Genomic DNA, 22088 nt, shown 5'->3' on the forward strand with positions numbered 1-22088 from the left:
GACTTCGTAATCTTGGGATAGCTTAACTCGTATTGTACTAGTCAAGCGATTGTTAATTCAGGCACGAGAGTCAATTAGTAACTAACTTATCGCCCTCTGGAGATACGAATCTACTAGCCTTAATTGTGCCTATAATTCCACCCGACCACGCGAGCAACTACTCCAAGCAACCAACAATCTCCGAATTGTCTTCGACGGAGCCCCGCCGCCCGGTGCAACTCCACCGAGTTGCGGGTAAATTTCTCTAGTTCACGATAAGCAATTGACAAAATGAGACAATTCTTGTTGAGAGATCCAATTGGCTATCATTCATTTCCATTCACTCTATCCAGTTAAGTACGGGCAACAGTCGAACGTCAAGTCGAAAGTCAACAAACATGTGCTCGATCACGTGACTGTGTGTCATACTCGTAATTGTGGCCGTTGCCGATGACATCATTCGCTGCGGCCAGGGACAGGGACCTGCCAGGGTTCCCTTTCCTGCCTTGACCTGTTCAAGCCTGCCTTCTCAATTTCACGGTCATGACTTAGAATTGCTCTTCATCAACTCTCAATAATTCCAACATGTCGGATAAGCTGAAGAGCATGGCCGCGGCCGAGGCCACAAGCGTTCGTGCAGCATCACAAGATGTCCTCAAATCAGGCGCGTATCTCTACCCGATCAAGGTATGCCAAATTATCCATCCCGCAGCAGATGCATCTCCATCGAGTAGTCATACGACGGAAACTGACCATCCAACTAGGGAATCATCTACTTTGCAACCCACAAAGACCTCTGGGGCCCTTTCATGTCTCGTATCGGGCGCACCCTTAGCTTGGGAATGGGCGTTACGTCATTCATGTTCTTCTTTACCTACGTGCCCCAGATGGCCATCATGGCATTTACAAGTGGTCCATTAGCCGCGATTTCTGCAGGTTTGCTAGTTCTCACTGAAAGTGCGACCATAACCAACCTCCTGTCGCGGTCTTTCGTTGTGCAAGAGGCGCTCATTGACACATTTGATGGCACGCTCGTCGCCCGCGGTCAGGAATCTTTGGTTTCCCAGGGTCGTCAGCTCAAACCTCGATCAGGTAGCAGGGATACGGTGGCGAGACTGGGCAAGATTATCTCGCGTCCACTTTCCAGATTCACGCCTCAGACAATCTTTAGGTCTCTGATCTATCTACCCCTGAATTTGATTCCGGTTGTCGGGACAGTACTTTACATTGTCGTTCAAGGCAAACGAGTCGGACCCGTGCTGCACACTCGGTACTTTGAGCTCAAGGGTTGGAATGCCCGGCAACGAGAGGAGTGGATTGCAAACCACCGGGGGGCTTATACCGGGTAAGTTGGCTTGTCTTTTTCTTGTTTTGTGAGACTTGGATGGTGGTCAATTCTTGGTCGTCTTTGATATTCTTCCAGGAACCTTATTCTGACTCTTTGATAATTAGACTGGGCATAGCGGCATTTGCTCTAGAGATGATTCCATTCGCTTCAATTGCTTTCTCGTTCACCAATGCAGTTGGGGCAGCGCTGTGGGCGGCAGATCTAGAGAAGGTATCAAATTAAGAGCATACTTGACAGGAAAAGTTGAGTGCTAGAAAAATACGGTCAAGAACGCATTGCTTCGAAACCCAACATTCGGGGAGCAATGGGAATCCAATTGAATACTCAATGAGCCTGCTCTCGTTCCAAAGTTCAGTCAAACCATCTGACAAAAGACTGAAGAGTTTCTGCATGTGAGATATTTCAAAGAGAGGAAGCTGGTGGAAGAGAATGAAAGCTAAAGTAGGCAAGAGTAAACCAAATGCTAGAAACCTGGGGTCACAGGGCCTTAAAAAGCTAATTGATGGGCAAGAATGACCGAGGAATCATCGAAGTGGGCATACGATAGAGCATTATATGGCTCTTAACATCTCACCTCATCTTAATATGCTGGGGTCTTTAGATGTGCGTTTCTTATGTGCTTATTCCTAAAGGAAAAAGTGAAGTATTGAGCCCGGTGTAGGTGCCGGAGTTGATTGCGAGCTAGCGTCCCAGAAGACCCGCCGTAGGGAATTGGATTGAACAAGCTACTGGATTATCTGTAATGAATTTACATCTCATCTGCCTGCTCTTAGCTAGCTCTAAAGGTCAAATTTTGCACATGTTCGTTCGCAAACAAGGGGACAAAGTCAGCGGTATAGTACCACGTCGGTTTCTGCATCGCATCGTTGACCTTCAGTCCATTCACAGTGAGATTGATGAACGTGACATTGGTGATCAAACGATCTTCATCGTATCCAAGGAATTGCGAAGGGTTCGCATGATGACCGTTGTAAACGAGATCCTTGATCACAACGTTTCGAATTCCCCGACCGGGCGATGTGTTGTACTTCGTATTGTCCATGACCCGGAAGTTCAACAATTGACCCAGCTGGAAATCCTCGACTCGGACATCTTCGATGTGGACATTCTCAATAAGGTTGCTGTCACCTGCGTTGATTGTAATGCAGCCCTGGTACCACATCTGGGGCTCGTGGTGATTGAGAATGTCGATATTTCGGATCGTGACGCCATCCATCGTCTCTGGGTTAGGAGTGTTTCCGTGCGTGCCGATGTTGATCGGGTGCGCGTAGTCTGCCCATAGTGATGAATCTTGCACCGTGATGTTTTTCGAGTCTCCATAATAATTCCACCGATGTTGGTACAAGGCAATGTTATCATCAGAGTTTCGCATGAAAACTCCTTCGATCAGAACATTCTGGGAACAGAAAATGTCGATCCCGTCGCCATTTCCCTTGGAAGAGAATGAGCGGATACCAGAGATGGTGACGTCCTCCGAGCTGCCAGAGATGACTGCGTAGCCATTGGGATTTAGCATGATGACATCTCTGACCGTGATGTTGGAGGAATATTCAATCAGCACAGCACCGGATGACTTAGTTGCCAGAATACCCCTTCCAGTAACCGCAGAATTGGACACATTTTGGAAAGCGATTTGCGCGGTCAGTAGACCTCCTCCAGCCACGTAGACGGTCTTCCCCGAAGGCACAGACAGGATTCCGTTCTGGATACCGGTCCCATTGTTGACTCCAGGGCCGAAGTAAATGACATTGGGATCGTTAACTGGGTTACTTGTCTCAATTGAGTTTGAAAACAGCTGGAGGGTATCAAACAAGCCTTCGTTAACCTGAATCAGGATATTCTGTGGCTTCGACAGCGAAAATTCGATGACACCATTCGCGACTCGGGGACCGATGCCAAGGGAATAGGGTCGGATGTCGACTGATTTCAGAGGGCCGTTGTGGTATTGAAGTCGAAAGTTGACTGGGCTGGAAAAGTCCAAGAGTGCGACAGAGGTGTTGTGCTCAACGCCCTGGCCAGAGGTAGTATTGACCTGGGCTACCTTAGCGAAGAAGGTTTCGACTTGTTGAAACGGCCCGTTTCCAGATTTAACAAAAACAGAGTATGAGGTCCCATTTGTAACCCCGGGTGGGAGAGGATATGTCTTTATAGCATCATTCTCGTGCCCCAGGGCCATTGACGAATGAATAATAACAGCGAAAACGAAGATAAGCAAACAGTGCCAGCGCATCGGGCTGGCGGGGCCACTCTGGGACGACATTTTGAAATAGTCAACCAATGAGATTTAGCTTCTATGCCTGAGATAGGAAATTCGCAGGTGTCTTGTTAATCTTTATATTCTACAGCGAAAGGTGTCTCGATCAGTGGACTGTGGCACGGAGACGTTCCGGTCAATGCCCCGGATTGCTGCAAAATCAAGTGTGTAGAACGATACCGCGGGGGTGAAACTCCGGGGTCCAAAGTTTAATTGAACCGTTACCTGACAGAGAGTCCAAACATCTGATGACAAACTTGGCCAGACATTCCACGGGTGTCGTTGGGTACGGTGGCAGTTCAAAAGTTCGAATCTAGAGACCGGAGCCAAGCTCTAGCCAGATACGCTTCAACTGCATGCTCTTTTGAAAGGTTCTTTCTAGACATTCTGAATGATCTGTGCATATAGCTTTAAAGTTCTCTTCAGGATTTCAAACTTACGGACTTCCGCTGTCCTCCGAATCTCTTTCCACGTTTGGTAAGCGGCTTTCAACTGGCGCCCTGCCGGAGACAACCCCGCTCATTGTCCCAGATTCTCCTCATGTTAGAACCCATACTCGGTTAAAGACAAATAAGAAATTATTCATTCAATCTGTGTCTTGCTAGCAAAACAGTCGGGCCCTTTCCAATCTGCTCAATGCCTAGAAATATACACTCCTTTTGAGCTCAATTCAAGTATATATACATGCCCGCGGTGGATTAGCATCGGTCAAACCACCTAATCTGCCATTAACATGGTAAACGAGGGGGATCAACCGTAGACTACAAAAAGGACAACTGATTTTTCCGTGCCTATCAGGTATGCAAGAGCATTGTTTCTGTTGTTAAAATTTGCTTAGTTACCCAACGCGCTATTGTCATGTGATCATTGAAGGTCTCAGCAGCGCCTGGGCAGATAATTAAATATCCGAAGACTTGGGCCCTGGATCCGCAAAATCGTGCCTTGTAATTGGATGAGTTTGTTGTAGTGACCTTGTTCTTCCCGTTTACGGTTTTCGTTGCTGTGTAAAAGCTGCTGTGTCCGTATCAATTCCCCAATGATACGTGACACGTTACATAACCTTCAAACAGCCCAAAAAAAAGTAGGCCGTAAGTTTGAAGATTAGTCCTTCGCAGGTTTCCTCTCTTCAATCCAGCACTTGTACGATAACCAAGTGAACCAGCCTACGTCAAGTTCCCACGGCGGACTATGATTTTCGAAGCGAATCTCGAAATGACGGACCACCTCCGGGATGACTTTGGTCAGCTCAAGCAGACTGATATTCTTGCCGAGGCAGACACGCGAGCCACCGCCGAACTAAAACCATAATTAGTATCTACGCAAAGCAAAGGGTCTATGGGCTTATTCATGAACCGCAAAATTCAAGGCCGAACTCAGCTGCGTGTTTCCATTGTCCTCGAGCCATCTTTCAGGACGGAAAACTCGCGGGGAATCAATCAGGTCTGGGTTATAGTGGATTGCCCATGCACTGATGCCGACCTGTGTCTGAACGAAAGGATTTATATCAACGACACGACCGATAACGTATAGTAAGCTTTCACACACCTTGGCTGGAAAATTATACCCACTCAGGAGGACACCGTTTTGCGGAACCTCTCGTGGTAGCATTTGGGCCACGGCCGGGTGCATCCTAAGCGTTTCCTTAATTATTCCTTGTAGGTATGGCATCTGCTGCGCTTCTTTGAATCTAGCTGGGTTCGACGACAGTGCTGCGCGTTCGTGTGCATCAATCTCATCTCGGAGCTTCTTGAGAACCATCGGGTTTCGGTATATATAGTAGAAAGCCGCACTTAGAGTGATGGCTGTAGTATCAGACCCAGCGATGATGTTCGAACCACATGAACTGAAAATCGATCCTTCATCAATTTTCCCTTTCCGTTCTAGATCCAAAAGTTTGGCGAGGAACGGTTCAGACTTTGGGTTCTCACTGGGCTCTGAGCCGACCCGGCGAAACCGTTGAATCGATTCCGCGATGAACCGGAACAACTCATTATGCGGATCTTTCATCTTAAGCAAGGCGGCAACCCTGGCGAGTATAACATGTAAGAAAGGAAAGGGACCAAATGTCATATGATGTTCCGTGGCAAATTTGATTTTGTGTAGGAAACCAGTACGGTCCCTTTCTGTCTCCATCATATCGAAATTTCTATCCATCTGTGACGTTGTTAGAGACGGATTTCGGTTTTGAAAGTTCGATGAGAAGACAGACCGTGATATAACCAATGACATCAAAGGCGTAATATTGTAGGAAAACCGGGAGCTGAACGAGCCTTTTCGTCTCCGCAAATTCACGGAATTTGCGCATTAGCACAACATTCATCTTTTCGACAGCCCCTTCATAATTGACCACGGTCGACATGGTGTATAAGCTAACGATTTTCCTCTTATTTTCGGCATGAAGTCGCGAATCTTGCATGTTCAAGATATTCGGCTTATCTGGATGACCAGCGGCCGCGTACCAGTCTGACTTGGCAAATCCCCCCAGTTGATGAGTATATAGTCCTCAAAGCTTCTAAAGTGTTGAAACTATAGCGGTTCGGTGCAATGCGTACGACAGGTCCTGGTGCATGCAGTCTCCAGTCAGCCAAGGTCGCAAAATCCGAGAAAGGGAGCCTCCTGACCATATTTCTCATGTAGTCGTATGTAGGTCTCGTTAAGACCATTCCTCCGAATAGCGTCTAATTCCCACAAACTCGAAAAACGAGCGAAGAAAGGGCCTGGAATATCTCGCAATGGAGAAAAGAGGAGATCATAGATCGCATGAGATACGTTCCAGAGTCCAAGAGCAATGGCAAGCACAATGAGAACATGTAATATATTAAATAGCATGTTGACAAAAGACGTTTTAGTTTCGCTTCTGAAAGTCTTGTGCCGTCTCTGAACTGAACAATACCTCGACGCGAATGAAGTTACTTTAGAATCATGACGCACATATAAGCGAACGACCCGGGTAGGTCTTAGTTCTTGAATTGCCGACTAGTTCGTGCAAACTCTACTAGTCTGCCTATGAATGCGTTCTTCTACGTGCACAGGTGGTATGTGCATTTATAGCTGTGGGCTCCGCCCTCCGCTTTCTTTACCCCACTGTTTCGGGTTGCGCAGACATCTCCACTTCCCTATTCGTGCTGCCGAAGCGGCAGCCCTTTCAACGGAAGCAATCTACCGACTCTTTGCCTGCCGTATCCTTCGCTTCACTTTCGTATCGTCTCTACTTTTATAGGTTAGTGCGGGTGAGAATAGCCTGCGGATGCCGCTCACTCGGATGCCGCTCAGTCGGACGCCGATCACTCTGATGGTACTTACAGTCATTTTCCGTAAGTTTTCAACACATCCTGGACCCACCTATCTTACCGCTACCACCGCCTACTGTATACGGGCAACAGATAATATGCTTCGCGTCGTAATCCTGCCCCAATCTGAGAGATTTGGCATCTAAGGAATTGCCCTAATCCTTGAGTAATATTTTCGACGCCATCGTGGAGTCTAACTGGTAGGAGTCGATAAATTCAGCTTGTCATGGGGGTATTTGACAGGCACAATATTACGTAATCTCGAGTGTGCAAAAACTGTCGAGACACGGAGCGTTAACTTACCAGTGACCCACTGTCCTCTGTGTTTTGTATAGTTATTTGGTATCCTTGGTATTACGGTTGTCGTAACACCGTGTATCTTAGCCATCTATGGGGTATTTCAACCTGCCCCATGATATTCGTTCTTTCTCAATCAATCAACCTTTGCATCTAAGATTGTTCCGCTTGGTCCCATCCTCAATCTCATTCGCGTACTAGGACTACTAGCCCTATTCCTCAATTAAATTTCCATCGATACATGGAACTTTAATTTTCAAACTAGGTGACAGGCTAAATATTCTCTCGGATAGTCACCTAGAAACGGAGGTCTAGTCTCGATATGACGAACGAGATCAATAACCAAGATACAGAAGCATCAAGTTGTAGAAGTCCCGCTGTAGGTTTTACTCAAAAGCCGGACAAAAAAGGATAGCACCGGGTGAGTTGTGCAAGTAAAAATTACTTTTCGTACAGCCCATATACGGGTTTGAGTGTCTTCTCTATACCGGCGCTCTAAATGTTCCTGGCGAGTCTAGGCGTAGGCCGCCCACTCGGACACCGCTCAGTTGGCATTCCGGGAGCCTCGCTATTTCCTACAACCTAGCCATGGCTCTGAAGGAACCATATCCGCCGTTGTTCCATATAAACATCACCCCTATAAAAGAAACACCGGCAGTTGAGATTGATATGCAGCCGAATCCACCACACTTGGACCGTCACTGTAGTAGTGAATCGTCCAAATCAACAAGGGGGGACTGGGCATTACAGGAGGATATGTACTATGGTCGACATCAACCTATTTTCTATACAGAAATAAAGCAAGTCTAGATCTAATTAACGGTGCAACAAAAAACAACGACTATTCCATACCAACAGTATTGAATCATCCTTCTATATTGACGATGGTCTAGATTAGTGGCCCCGAATAAATGGTTGATCGGAGGACCAATAGCGGAGTGTCGTCGGCCATAGTGCATTGGTTCGGAAATCCAAGCTAAACATTTACATACCAGGGGTTTGGTATGTGGAGGTCCCCCGCAATAGTTTCCCCAGAAAACTTTGGTTGCTCGGCGAGGATATAAAAGAGCATCCCTGGTTGCCTGCAGCCAACACCCTTGAACCAAAGATTACCACCCAAAAATATAACTTGAGATTCTTCTTGTGATAGCATACAAAATGTCCCTAGGTATCATCCAAGTGGATGAGCACCATGCACCTGGAACCTTTCTGTTATTCAGTGAATCATCTGCACATCTCTCTTCTCAGGTGAAGTATGGCACTGGAAAGGTAATTCCAAAAAATAATAACTATTCAAACAAAGACGCAATGCTAAATGGAGTAGCATGCAAACGTTGTCCTAGTTCCTCAGCCTTCAAACAGCCCGAACGACCCTTTGGTAAGTGGTTCCTGTGGGTTAGTGGATTCCGAATCTCAAACTTTGCACAGAATTGGTCACAGTGGAAGAAAAGCTTGACATATATTGTCTTATTCGCCAATTCAATCATTTTTTCCTCCATTCCGCCGCCCGTGATTGCTCCATCAATGGTCTTGATGTCGCTCGCACTGAAGCGACCTATTAAGGATATTACAATGCTTACTGCATATCAACTGCTTACGACTGCTTGCTACGGGTAAGTCATATATATGTATTAATATAGAGATTGGGCTAATACATATATACAGACCAATCGGATCCGCTTTAGCACAAAAATACGGGAAACGACCACAGTTTATCTTCGCATCCGTCATGGGATTTGTTGGAACACTTGTCTGTTGCACCACCACAGATAACTATAGTGTTCTGTTGGCAGGGCGGATTATCCAGGGCCTCGGCTCGGCGGTATTTGAAAGTTTGACCGTTGCAGTTATGGGTGATATGTGTGTCAATTTTAAATCCTGCATATGCCTTGCGCCGCTGACTGGTAAAACCAAAGATTCTTCGTCCACGAACGATCTCTGCGGACTGGTCTGCTAGTGATGACATGGACCTGCATTATTTCTCTAGTCTCGATCCTAGGTGGCGTGATAGCGGAGGGTCTTGGCTGGAGATATGTGTTCATCATTCATCTGCCATTTACCGTTGTTGGATTGTTGTCAGTTATATTGTTTCTTCCAGAGACTCAATGGAAGGGTACCCGAAGAGATGTTTCTCTTGAGGCCGCTGCTCAGGCGGAAGGTAAAGAAATGACAAAAATCGATCACGGGCATGAGGAAAATTTGCCAGTGTCCTCGTCAGCGGAGCCGAAGAAAACATTTATACAGGGACTTGCAATCTTCAGCGGGATTCACACAGACGCCAACTTGTTGCGGCTGATTTTCGCTCCATATTTTGTGATTATCAACCCTGCAGTTATCTGGGTGGGTAAATTCTGCCATTCTTGTGTATGGCTTGCTAACCAGGATTATTAGGCGATTGCTATGGGTGGTGCATGCATTGTTAGTTTCTCCCCACTCTTTTCTACCAACAACGAGGTTAATAATAAAGTGATACAGGGTTTTTATGTGGCTGTCTCCTACATTCTTGCCCAAATATGGACGCCTCCTCCCTACAATCTGAATGCTCATCAGAATGGTACTTTCTATGTTGGTGGTAAGTTTTAATTTTCACTTTTTAAGTTCCGAAAGAATAGAGAAAAGTTCCGCTAAATTTGACCTATAGCATTAACTGGAGGCGTGATCAGCAGTCTAGCCAGCCCATGGCTAAGAGATATGGTTGCCAGGAGGCTGACCAAATGGAACAGAGAGACATATGAGCCTGAGTTCCGCATTCCAATGATGCTATTTGCTGCTTTATTCTGTGGCATTGGATGGTTCGTATTCATGTGGGATCTTGACAACCCAAAGCCGAATGGATATTATCTGGGTGCATTCTGCCATGGTTGTGTGTGCTGTGGTACAACCATAGGTATGACATTTGCCAACCTTTACATACTGTGAGTATACCTCATTCTCCTAAGATTTGTTTTATTTGTCCAATTCTTCCGTCGCAATAGTACTTGACTGATAACTGTTGGGAGCGACAGCGACGCCTTCCGGGAAAATTCTACGGAGATCTTCATCCTCTTGATGACAGGCAAGAACTTCATTTTCTATGGTTTCTCTCAAGTTATAAACACGTGGTCAGTGGAAAAGGGCCCGAGTGACATTTTGAGGACCTTCGGAAATATTACAATGTGTCTCATGGGTTACATCACCTTTGTTGTGTAAGTTTGATCAGGCCCATTCCACTTCCCACAAACAACTCATTGATAGGTGATACAGACATTTTTGGCAAGGTCAACCGCTCTTTCATGTACAAGACCGGGTTGATGAGCAAATTGACAGGTTACAAACACCACGGGTGAAGGATTGACCTATTTGGATCATCTGACGAGAAGGACTACTGAGAAGCTGTCATACGGATAATCTCACAGCATGTCTTTAGTATAGTGAAGAATTAGGTCGACTATATATAGCGAATATATGTGTTACAATGAGAAATTTGAAGAATTGAACTAGGACTTACAAAGTTTATAGGGATATTGAGGTGAGTATACTGGTCGCATTAATGTAGCAACTGGGCTGGTTGGCTTACAATCTAAAAGATCACCTCTTATCTACGAGGCTATACAGTATGGTTTCTATGATTTGACTGTATAGTGCGCTCATTTTTTGACTCCGATCAGAATCTAATTTCACCGCTAGCCCCGGTATGAAAATGATGGCCCATGTGCCGAGCCAGTTATGATCGGCCTAACCCCCGCACCCGACCCCACATTTACCGCCCCAACATTTTGCGGAGGTAATGCATATATTCTGCATCTATTCTGCCTTCAGCATTTAACCGGGTTTCGCTTGGTTTGATACCTATTCAACACTTACCAAGATATTTCGGTATGGCCGAAATGGCAAGCGACGATAAGCGACGGAAAAAATGCTCTCAGTTGCACTGGATGCAGACAGCGGAAGGTGAAGGTAGGGGTTGAACGCTCCTTTCATATACATGCTAACCCGAGAAAGTGCGAAAAACCCTCTTCTGGTCCTTGCCAACGATGCAGCAGGCTGGGCAAGCTATGCCAACTAGGAGGCTCTACATCCCGACCGTAATATCACACTTCGAAAGAACGATACGAGCTTCTGGTGTCCGTGGTTCGTCATTTCGTTCCTTCGGCTTCTTTCGGAACTGAGGACCTGCGAAAACTATTAGACACCCTGCCAGCTCCAGCGGAAGGCTCTCCTGCCCCTTCACAACCTACCGCTGTGGCCACCTCAAGTGGTGGGCCGGGCCCGTGGCCGTCGGAGACTATCACCCAAATGAATACTCCTCCAGCATCCTCAAGTTCTCCCCATCCTCCCAGTGAGGAATGTGGAATCGAAGACTTGGAGAATACATTGATGGTGGATGCTATGAATATTCCTCGTGAGTCCAACATCTATTTCACTGTCCCTTATCTGGGCGCCGTGTGAGATTTTAGGGAGACTGAAACTAATTTGTGTGAACTTATAGGATTCAGTGGCTCATCTAGTTGCACCACTCTCAATGCCAAAATAATCTCCCATTTGTCCAAAGATACCCGCGGCCTATCACCCTTCAATGACAATGCCACTCCGTCGTTGTTTGATGGACAAGTGATCTCTTATCGAAATGCAGACTATCTCCCCAATCGCAAGGCGCTTGACCAAGCAGCCGTGAGATTTTTTTCAGAGATCAACAGCGTCATATATATCCTTGATCAGGATAGATTCCACCTTTGGCTTGATAACATGTATGGTGGAAATGGGGTGCGTGCATCCGTGCTGGTCATATTGTATCTGGTCATGGCCCTCTGCGGCGATGAAGACCCCAGTTTTCACATTGCTCGATCCTACATGGATGATGTGATAGAGGAATCGAGCTTGGAGAGTGTGCGGGCAATTATGTTGATGGTATGATTGGTGCCACTCCCCGTCGATATTCTGTTTTTACTTACGAATGCTAACCTGTCAGAGCTTGTACCGCCAAAGGGAGAATGAGCGCAGTGTTGCCTGGGCGATGCTGGGAGTGGCAATCCGAATATCGCTGTCGCTTGGCCTTCACCAAAGTATAGGCTACGCGCACGACACTTCCATATACGGATCAGAAATTAAGCGACGTCTTTGGTGGTCCCTGTGCGACTTTGACAACCGGAGTTCTTGCATGCTGGGACAACCCTCTGGCCTTGGTCGCACGGATAATGCTGTCTCTCTACCTTCACAGGTCAGAAATCTCTACCTTCTATAAATTCTCATGACGACTAACCGTAGCAGGAATTCAATACTACACCCTATACACCGCCTGGATACGCCACTAGTTCAGCATCTCTTGGTATTCTGATTGGCCAGATATCCCAGCAGCTATATTTCCAAAACGACAATTTGAGAAACAAGAAGCAGTTGAGTAATGAGTTTATCCAAAAAGTGGGAACATGGCACAACGAACTGCCCGATCACCTTCGCCCAAATTCGGCATTCCCATCCTCCTTTGCACGTGCCACATTATATTTAAACCTCAAATATAATTACGCCCGTATGCTTATCGGGAGGCCTTACATGGTCCATTCGATACTTTGCAGCAACAGCCATGACGCTTTTTTCGAATTCCGAGCAGAGACCTGTGAAGCTGCAAATCGTGAGTCCATCGAGATCTTAATGGAATTCTACCGCCGAGGTCTTTTGTCGACATATCTTTGGCTCGATACATACTTCATCCTGGAAACAGCAATAGTCCTATTTCTCCGTGCTGTCGAAACACCGAGTGTGAAGAACGAGTTGAAATCATTTCTGCCTGTTTTGAAAATGTGCGATCAAAGCCAGATTGGAAAATACGCTGCTGAAAATTTCGAAAAGTTTCTGCATAATTTGGAGAACGGTATAACGGAAAGACCTACTCTAAATGTCGCAAATCCGTTTCCTCATTCATCTACGCTCGGTCATATGAGTGGTAGTTGTCATGAAATAAGCTACAGTGACTTGGGAGATCTCAACGCCCTTGGCTCTGAGTGCTTCGGCTTTGGAGAAGATTTTGACCTGGACTTATGTGCAGCTTGGGATGCCTTGGAATGAGGTTTGTAATATAGTACAATAGCTTTGTGTTTTCAATACAATACGTGTTTTAAATGCTGTATCCAGCTAGATACCGTTGCGGCTTGCCTTTCATGCGTACTGTTATCAGATATCATGCAGTAGGCACGAAACTTCTCAAATGTATATTTTCGACGCCCAATCACACTTCAAGATTCATAGTCTATCACAAGCTTCCCGGCAACCTGTCCTTTGCGGAGTCGATCCACCGCTTCAGGGAACTTTTCGAAGGGCAAGACCTCACAGACTTCTTGCACCAAGCCCCTTTGAACAAGTTGCAACACTGCCTCTGTATCCTCCATTGTACCCACCAATATTCCTTTGATTGACAGATTCTTCAAGATCATCATAGTGGGGTTCACATTCATGTTGTGACCAGACGAGGCTGCAGGTAGGCCAATGCACATAATCACTCCCCCGATTCTGGCACCGATATAACCGATAGCTGTTGGATATGCAGGGGGCGCTGTAACAAAAACACCGTGGGATCCTATACCTCCAGTGAGACGAATAACCTCTGCAACAGTATCTGGGAACTCTTTGAAATTAACGAAGGCCTCTACGCCCATCTTTAATGATAGAACACGCTTGTCGCTTCCTGTGTCAACAACAATGGGCCGTAGCCCAAAAGCTTTTGCTATCTGCACAGCTTGAATCCCAACGCCACCGCCTCCGCCGATGATTGTGGCCCATGATCCAACGGCGAGTCCAGATTCTCTGATGGAGCGATATGCGGTAGCCGCGCTGCACATCGCGGGGGCGGCAACGTGATCCGGAACTCCCTTTGGAATCACAGTGGTGTATCGCGCTGGGGAAACAATATAATGTTGGAAGGTTCCTAGGAATCGCAATAAGAAAATGAATACTGCCGAAATGTTTGAAAGCTGTCTTACCAGTGGCACCCACCCCAGTGAGGATCTTCTTTTGGCAATGGACCTCTTTGCCTCCCCAGCAAAGACTGCAGGATCGGCAGGTGTTCCAAACTGGCTTTACGCCGGCGCGATCCCCAACCTGGAATGTCGTCACGTTTTCACCTAGCTTAACAACCACACCTGACCCTTCGTGGCCAGCGGAGCATATACCCGATGCTGACATTTTTCTACAACCAGTGTCGTTTAACATGTAGTGGATATCTGAATAGCAAATACCGGTGGCATTGAGTTTGATCAAAACTTCATCGGGACCTGTAAATTGTAAGATTACACTATCCCGTTGGCATAGCGTTATTGAGATTGTATTACCTGGGACTGGGACCTTCACCATTTGAGTCTTCACGGTAAAGTTGGGACCTTCATCGACAACGACGGCAGCCCGACACTCCTCCGGTATGACAGTTGTTAGTCATTCTGATGAGTTGGGTAGTAAATATTGTGGTGGAGTGAGATGGTAATAGGTATAGTGAAGATGGCGTGAGTCGCACAGTAACGGGTGCATACCGCTTATATATCTACTACAGAGTAAGCTTGAGGGGGTTGAAGTGATAACGCGGTGTCCGACCCGCTCTCCGTCATCTATCTAGTTCGGAATCCGCTCGAATATTGCCTGATCCGTTTAATATTAGAACATGGCCGTTGCTCAATGGTTCATGAGTCAAACTATCCCTGTTATGGCTTTTACTAGAAAACACCCGCGTGTTCATGTGGACTCTTGCTCCTGCCAAGTGTTTGTTATCATCGGATTTGAATTAGGAAAGAAACTATTTTTTTACTAATCTAGGTGACGGTAAAACTGCTGCCTCGGGAAATGATCGGCTCCCGGAGCGTGTAGTCACCCGGCCGCCCTGAGCAGCTGCCGCAAGGGAGGAAACATCGAGTTCATTCGATGTTTTATGGAATATCGTGAACATCTGATTATGCCCTCTTGGCAGTGGGAAATTGCAGCCGCGCGAGCAGCTGACCACAGCCATTTCGAAACGGTCGAATTCTTCAATCAGCAGCAGTAGAGTCGGTAGCGAAAAAAATACAGGTGGAAGCCATTTCTATTTCAGCGGCTTGCCAAGGTCAACACTTGGATTGAATTGGCATAACTGAGAAGCAAATTATGTACAAGCCTTCCACCAAAGAAATACAATTGAGCCACCCTTCTGAAGCATCCGTGGTCTAGTGCATCGCTCAAAAGGCCTTATGACGGTGGTAGGCCGGACTTTTCCCCCTGCGCGAAAACAACTATCTCTTGCCAAAATCGGTTTATTGGAATATCTCGAGATCCAGGGCTTATGCAGCCTTGCAGATCAGTTAAATTACATCTAACCTCACGCGCGATCTTTTGATGCCGGTTTCGACCGGGTGCCGTCGTAATGGTGGATATGCTTAACCTAAATGAATTCCGCTGGCCCACGATCGAGGTATCCGTGGAGCAAATTCTGCGCGAAAGCCTCTCGAACCAGGAAACTAGCGATAGAACGACTAGCAAAACGTTCCTCCGACCGGTCGACCTAGCTGATTGAATAGTATGGAGGATTTCGCAAAAACTGACTAAACCGTCCTCGATTATATTAAGACCGATAATCACGAGGTTAGTGGATTCGTGCGTAGATTCATTAAAAACGTAAAGAAATATACCCAAAAGTCCTAACAGTGTGATACTGTGGTGTTTCGTAAGTCTTCGACCACCATCACTGTACTGCCTAGTCTTCCGCTCTCAGGGGGAACTTCGCCGGCCTAGAAACCGTCATGAAAGTGACTTGAGGTAATTTTCGGATTTCATTCATTTCAGATTTGAATAAAACCTATCCCTAGCTCAAAAAGTCAATATTGAATGCGTTATGCAGCAAATAGAGGAATATTATATGTCATCATCAGGGTGGTCGAGCAGCCCCCCCCGGGCCGGGAGGAGCTGCTCCTAGATCGAAAGTTCCAGCTTCTAAACAGCAATTACGAGGCCCTCTTAGCGGTCGCAGAATCAACGGTTTTCAATCGCGAAGTTGGACATAAAATAGGCTTTTCCCACACACCTCCACTACCGCGACAAGCCCTTCGTTAACTTCATACATAGGGCTTCGAGGAAGATTAAATACTTTCTCTGAACGTTTCAACACCATTTATAGCATGACCACTCTCACACTAGCAGTCTCTGATCATAACGAAAGTACTCTAGAGAAAGAAGAAACGTTGCTACGTCAGTGTGGAGACGATTTGGACGATCTCAGACTATGTAGCCCTATGCCGACACTATGACTGCTTAAATTCAAGACTGGACACTTTCCCTTCCGCTAGATCCTGTTTCGTTGCTCTCAATCAACTGGGCGTGCCCTGAGTATGGAAGCGGGAGTTTTTGGACATTGACTAAATAGCGAAACTAGGGTGTCGGAGTCCAGATCAAGAGAGCCATTAGCCATCAAGTGCGATTGGTAATGTACGGTGTCTGTCGATGGGTTTTTCTCGGTGCAAATAACTCATTAATGTGATGGTTGAATTGGCAGGGGCCCAGAGTGTAAACATTGTTGATGAGTACCATCATCAAAAGAGCATTACATGTTATATATGACTGTAAGCGGTGGTAATGCACCCTCAGGAAAACCGGTACACTTCTTGGTATCTCAGTATCATTTCTGGAAGATTAAACGCATAGCATCAGCAGGACAATCGCATAGAAACCGCACACCAAGCTTATTAAAGCTATCCTCACATTTTCGAAGGTGGCATCAAATAGACAAGCGAAACCGGCTAGGGGATCAACGTATTCGACAGTCTGCACACTACCTAGTCACATACACCCCAAGGCCGTAAATAAGAGAATAATGAAAACCAAGGTCGCATGTAACATTATTAAGGTGATTGTTGATGGGTCACGATCGATGATTGATGGAAGCTAAACAACAAAGAATGGTAGCGGGTGAACGGGCAATCTGTTTATTTTTCGACCGTAAGCGTTGTCAGATAGGTGTTGCCTTCTCTATCTCTTACCGTCGGTATCACCAGCCGCTTTGTGCTGTTCTAGGTGCCTCCAAATATGGTTCTCGAGAACCGCGTCTACCGCTATCTACTGCTTATTAATAGCTTGCGCTAACTATGTTAACTAACTTAACCTAACTAACCACCGTAGTTCTCGTTCTTTATCCTAGACTTTTCTTGATTACAGTACTATTTTCATGTTATAATCAGACATGGGCTTGCCAACCATATTTTGAACACCAATGCCCCCATCGCCCATAACATAAGTAACATAACTGTAGCAGTTTTGTGTAACAACCTTGCTAAATTTTACAGGCTGAAGAAGATTTAATTCTTCCTTCAGGCAGTGCAAACGACATTGGGGGTTGCCCCAGTCTATTCTCTATTAGTGCCTTCCCCTTACTTAGGAGATAGGAAGCTAGAGTAACTTACCGACGGAATCTGGTTGTTCCCACAGCAAAGGAAACTCTGACGTGTTAAGGTGTTACCAGAAGTGGGGCAGGTGAAGGTATTGCCTGCTCCGTGGATGGCTAATCATTATATTAGCAGATGTTCATTCCGATATCTACTTAGAAATGCCTTACCTTGCACACAGTTTGATCCAACTCCCTGAATGAAAAATATGTTCAAGGGCAATGCAGAAACACAGCACCACGCATGTGAAGTGAGTGGGTTGGTCGCGGTACCGCATGTGCCCGAGTTAGCTCTCGCTTGAATATTTTCAGCTGGAGTAGCAGTGGCTAGGCCAGCAAGAGCAAAAGCGGCGATGATGTTCTTCACGAGCATTTTGAAGTGTTCGGTATCAAGGAGGTAATTTTTAAACTTGGTCAGGATCAATTGTCTGAGAATGAAGTCAGAGGATCTCAGCCTTTAAATATCTTTTTCTGGCGCCTTGAGATATAGCGCCTATCCTATTCCGGATCATCCAAAAAGCAATCTATTTGCATGTTATTGAATCGATTAAATCAACCGATGCGTCTAGATCAACCATGTAGCTAATGCAGACGATACAACGATCTTTGATGGTGGCACGAGACACAGAGTGCAGATGATACATTCAAAGATCCCGGATTTGGTTCAGTGGCCCTGTGGTTGGCCCGCTGTTATGACATAATCTGCTGGTTCTCGTTAGAGCTGGATCTACAGCGGTAATTGACTAGCCATGATAGTAGAAGAAACTTGATTTTTGGTGCGTATCTTGAGCAAGAAAGTGATAAAGTGATGATAATTGTTGAACCAACATCACTAGATCCCTCACAATTAGAGTTCCCCTCATAAGCAAAATGAATAAACCCGGCCTATAGATGCAATATGTGGAGGTAGGTAACATTCTCTTAACCCATGGTTATACCTCGCCACATTGTTTTTTTAGGGTCTCCGCGGGCTCTATCCTGGTTTCAGCATCTGTCTTGGTAGTGACTTTGAACACGAAATTCTAGACCAGGAGATCTATACTGGCTTCTCTAGATAGTTGAACTTCATATGCGCTGTTACAACCCCTGCAACAGCAAACGATTTTAGTGGGGTTCTTCAAACCCGGATAAAGCCAATCGAGAGCTAACCACGGTCCGGAAAGCCACTTATGCACTATCTCCAGATCATGTAGACCACAGCAACGAACGATCATTCCAACCTCGCTCATATTCACTAGACGATTTGGTGATAGCCACATCATAGGGTAAGTGGACCTAAACGCGTGAGAAATGGAGTTCATACGCTAATAGATTCATACAAGAAAAGAAGGGTTCTCTGGGATTTAACAAGGTCTGTACAGAAAGATCGTATCAGATAATTACAAGCCACATGCTAGTCCTATTGTAGAGTGGACTGGAATGACAGCCTAACGCAAAGTGTGCCAAATGCCGTTTTTCGGTATTAAATTATATATCGTTCAATCTAAAGTTTAGCCAAGTTAGCCGGGCTGAACGGAACCACCGCAAATTTGGTTGGTAGATTAAACGAAACCGCTGTTCTCGATGTGAAGTCAGACAGTTATATGCGGGGATAAAGTTCCGCCAAGGATTTAAATCAGAGGCTGATCGAGAACCGGTGGAGGAATTTTGTCTAATTTCTAGACGTTCGTATTGATCGCCTTGTCTAGTTTGCTATGGCGGGTCTCCTATTCATGATAAAGACCCTAACCAATATCAAGACAATCTCCTGTATCGGTCGCGGACATTAGAGCAAATGAAATCGACGCATCTGGAGAAATAGATCAAAAAATAACATTGCCATCAAAGACTGGTAATGAATGCCACAAGGTTAAGTCATCAATTCGAAGGCATGCAGCAATTTACGGTGTTCGACAACTTAAACAAAATCAATAGAAAAAAAAGGAACCAAAAAGCCAAAAAAAGGATATTTGCCTGGCCCTCTACCACTGCTGTTTCTGGAAATATAGGTCATTTTTATGTAAGCACTCTGGTTAGTGTAGTACCGTCTAAATCGGCTAAACCTTGCAGAAATTTCTTCCCCTTCTTCACCGCATGCTTGGCTCTCTAGTCGCAATAGATCGATTCGTTTTTATTGAACGGAGAATAGGTGTATCGCTAAGCTTCAGAATATCCCTGCGAGACATCTGGGGCGTTCGCGATTATTGAATCTCTCTTGTGGCACGATTGTGTGGCAAGATTGGCGGAATTTTCAGTAACAATCTTAGTATAATACGACGCCTTTTGGGTCTAGACCCTTATCGGTGACACTATGGATGTCTAGACATCGGTAGCTTTCAGTGACGAACGCACCAAACTTTGCGGGCAGCTCACGCAGGGTAGTAACCCTTCACTCGTTCCTCGTTTTAGGGCAAGTAGAAAGTGCGAAGTATAATCGGCGTTTCCTGTTAGATCAGGGTCTAGATCGGTGGCTGAATAGTCATTATAGAGCTAGACAAAGCATTATTTTTTAGTGAATAACTATCAAGTTAGGTGGGAGAGTGTGATGACGTAATTATGATTGATAGTTAAATTGACATTAACATATTCAGTTTAGAACCTCCGTTCATGGCAGAAACACACTACAATTTGTCTAGACCTTAAAAGACAGTAGCGATGCCTGAATATTGATAGAAGTGGTGAAATGATAACGAAGGATTGACTTGAATCAAAGTCATTGTGGTCCAGCAGACGATATGGAGCGTAACGTAGCAGAATTTCACTAGAGACTTAGTGCATGCAAGTTTTGCCACTAGACAAACGGATAGACGGGTGGTGGGTGCAGGCTACATTCTCTAAACCATGGTACCTATTAGAGTTTGATCGTCCTCCGGAAATGCTATCCATCCCAGTTCTACCTGAAGTGATTTTCTGGGGAACATCAAATGAAGGAAATCGACGGCTTTCTATTTGACCGCCTTCCTGTCATCCGATATGTTTCAATTTGGATTTTTTATGACATAATACTATAAATCCTCGGAACTGCTGTAAAGGGAAATCTACTCATAGGGTAGAAGGCCTGTCGATCAGGTAAGAAGATGAGGACAAGTCGTATTCCAGAGACAAGATTGATTCTTGGGGAATCGTCAGAATCCTTTTCATGGGAGTCTTTTGTGTACAGCGATTGCTTAGAAATCAAGACAGTCAAAGAAGCAAAGACAGATTCTGTGTAACCAGTGAGCGGGGTTCTCATGCAGTGTAGCCCTTTAGCTGAGTCACAGACCTGCTGCCGTTTCACAGATGAAACCTTTTAGGTTGACAGAAGGTTTCTCCAGGTCCTCCCGGGGAATAGCTTCATATAAAAATCCCCCGTGACACTAAATGACATAGTTATCTTCCTCTAGGATTGGTTCCAGATGCTGATCTCCACCCTTAATATCAGAAGGGTCCATGTCGCTAAAGGTTAGTCTAAAAGGACTACTAGATAGAAAGCTAGGGAAGAGAATGCCGAATTACGAATGTTATCAATACATTTTATTAATATTTCAGCCGTATCATCTGGTATAAGCTGATGAATCTGGACGTGATAAATACTTTGGTTTCGGACGGGTTTAGTCGCTACTTAGTGTACAGCGTAAGGCCCTTTAGACCTCGACACGGCCATAGGCGGGCTATGCCGAGGTCTAGGTCCTTTGATGTCGCCTAAGTTAGCAGCTGTCTCTAACTGTTGGAGTAGAGGAAAACATGTCCAGAGAAGAAGAATACGCATAGTACGCACTGTACTGTAGCTGCCTGATCGGCGGGTGGGCCCACGTTCTCGCTAGGGACCAAAGTCAAGCAACCTTGATTCTTGAACTTGTATAGGGTAGTTGATAATCCGCCAGTCACTTCTGATGGAGATTTCCCCTTCCCGATGGGATTTTCCCCGGAGATTTCCAGGCCCAGCTCTGATTGATCGCTTCAGGCCCTTTATAGGCCTTCTCCTTCTTTCTTTCCTTTCTTCTTCCTTAGAGAGTTGTCACGATAGTTCGAACTGAGATTGTGTTCCTGCTCCTTGTTGCTTCCTTGCGTAGTGGCGCTAGATGCGCCATCACGACCATCAGGATAGGGCGTCGTGTCTTTTGTCTAATAATAGTGAAGAACTATGTTTAAATCATCGACGTTCATAACCGGTTTCTCCCTAACAGTTATATCGAGGTTGTAACATACGATTAGATTCTCTTTCATATACTACACATAATGTCAAAAAGCGAAAGTTCCGGAATGCAAAATACCACTTACATTATTAATATCTAGGGAGCACTTCGCATGAAGACTTCGCCTAACCGCTCGGTGGTAGAGCTGACACTATTGCCTCTAATTCTCGTGTAAACTGCTAAACTTCTTGATATTAGAATTATTAAGTATCCACTCGAGCAACAGCATAATATCTTCTTTCCGAGCTGTGGCAAGAAACTAGAGTGGATCACCCTCCTAAATAATTACAGAAGCTGTTTTGATCAGTCTCATTTCGAGAAAATCGATATCGAAAAAGGAAAAGAACAAAAAAAGAAGAAGCGGTAAAGACTGACGCCTAGATAGAATCTGGTGATCAAA

The 22088-nt window shown here is 45.6% G+C and overlaps 6 protein-coding genes across 6 annotated transcripts; 2 read left to right on the plus strand and 4 right to left on the minus strand.

Annotated features, from left to right (window-relative positions):
- Positions 1-564: 564 nt before the first annotated feature.
- N7458_009082 (EI24 domain-containing protein) lies at positions 565-1549 on the plus strand (the record flags this gene model as incomplete). The annotated part of the gene is made up of 3 exons (XM_056912464.1): positions 565-666; positions 744-1324; positions 1432-1549. 3 exons carry the CDS (start codon positions 565-567, stop codon positions 1547-1549), a joined length of 801 nt encoding a protein of 266 aa, XP_056761313.1.
- Positions 1550-2096: 547 nt separating this feature from the next.
- N7458_009083 (uncharacterized protein) lies at positions 2097-3587 on the minus strand (the record flags this gene model as incomplete). Its single annotated transcript, XM_056912465.1, has 1 exon — positions 2097-3587. One exon carries the CDS (start codon positions 3585-3587, stop codon positions 2097-2099), a length of 1491 nt encoding a protein of 496 aa, XP_056761314.1.
- A 1095-nt stretch (positions 3588-4682) lies between these two features.
- On the minus strand, positions 4683-5940 carry N7458_009084 (Cytochrome P450E-classgroup I; the record flags this gene model as incomplete). The annotated part of the gene is made up of 4 exons (XM_056912466.1): positions 4683-4877; positions 4935-5066; positions 5127-5735; positions 5791-5940. 4 exons carry the CDS (start codon positions 5938-5940, stop codon positions 4683-4685), a joined length of 1086 nt encoding a protein of 361 aa, XP_056761315.1.
- A 2386-nt stretch (positions 5941-8326) lies between these two features.
- N7458_009085 (uncharacterized protein) lies at positions 8327-13210 on the plus strand (the record flags this gene model as incomplete). Its single annotated transcript, XM_056912467.1, has 16 exons — positions 8327-8437; positions 8493-8546; positions 8597-8781; positions 8834-9028; positions 9085-9508; positions 9560-9586; positions 9644-9740; positions 9810-9960; positions 10174-10353; positions 10667-10676; positions 10835-10931; positions 11150-11278; positions 11337-11592; positions 11644-12055; positions 12117-12365; positions 12416-13210. 16 exons carry the CDS (start codon positions 8327-8329, stop codon positions 13208-13210), a joined length of 3372 nt encoding a protein of 1123 aa, XP_056761316.1.
- A 167-nt stretch (positions 13211-13377) lies between these two features.
- On the minus strand, positions 13378-14491 carry N7458_009086 (zinc-dependent alcohol dehydrogenase; the record flags this gene model as incomplete). The annotated part of the gene is made up of 3 exons (XM_056912468.1): positions 13378-14066; positions 14122-14412; positions 14470-14491. The coding sequence occupies 3 exons, from the start codon at positions 14489-14491 to the stop codon at positions 13378-13380; spliced, it is 1002 nt and encodes a 333-aa protein (XP_056761317.1).
- A 2969-nt stretch (positions 14492-17460) lies between these two features.
- N7458_009087 (uncharacterized protein) lies at positions 17461-17907 on the minus strand (the record flags this gene model as incomplete). Its single annotated transcript, XM_056912469.1, has 3 exons — positions 17461-17496; positions 17554-17651; positions 17706-17907. The coding sequence occupies 3 exons, from the start codon at positions 17905-17907 to the stop codon at positions 17461-17463; spliced, it is 336 nt and encodes a 111-aa protein (XP_056761318.1).
- Between the last annotated feature and the right edge of the window lie 4181 nt (positions 17908-22088).

The sequence above is a fragment of the Penicillium daleae genome, assembly GCF_028827525.1.
Source record: "Penicillium daleae strain IBT 16125 chromosome Unknown utg000008l_segment0_segment0, whole genome shotgun sequence".
Taxonomy (NCBI): Eukaryota; Fungi; Ascomycota; class Eurotiomycetes; order Eurotiales; family Aspergillaceae; genus Penicillium; species Penicillium daleae.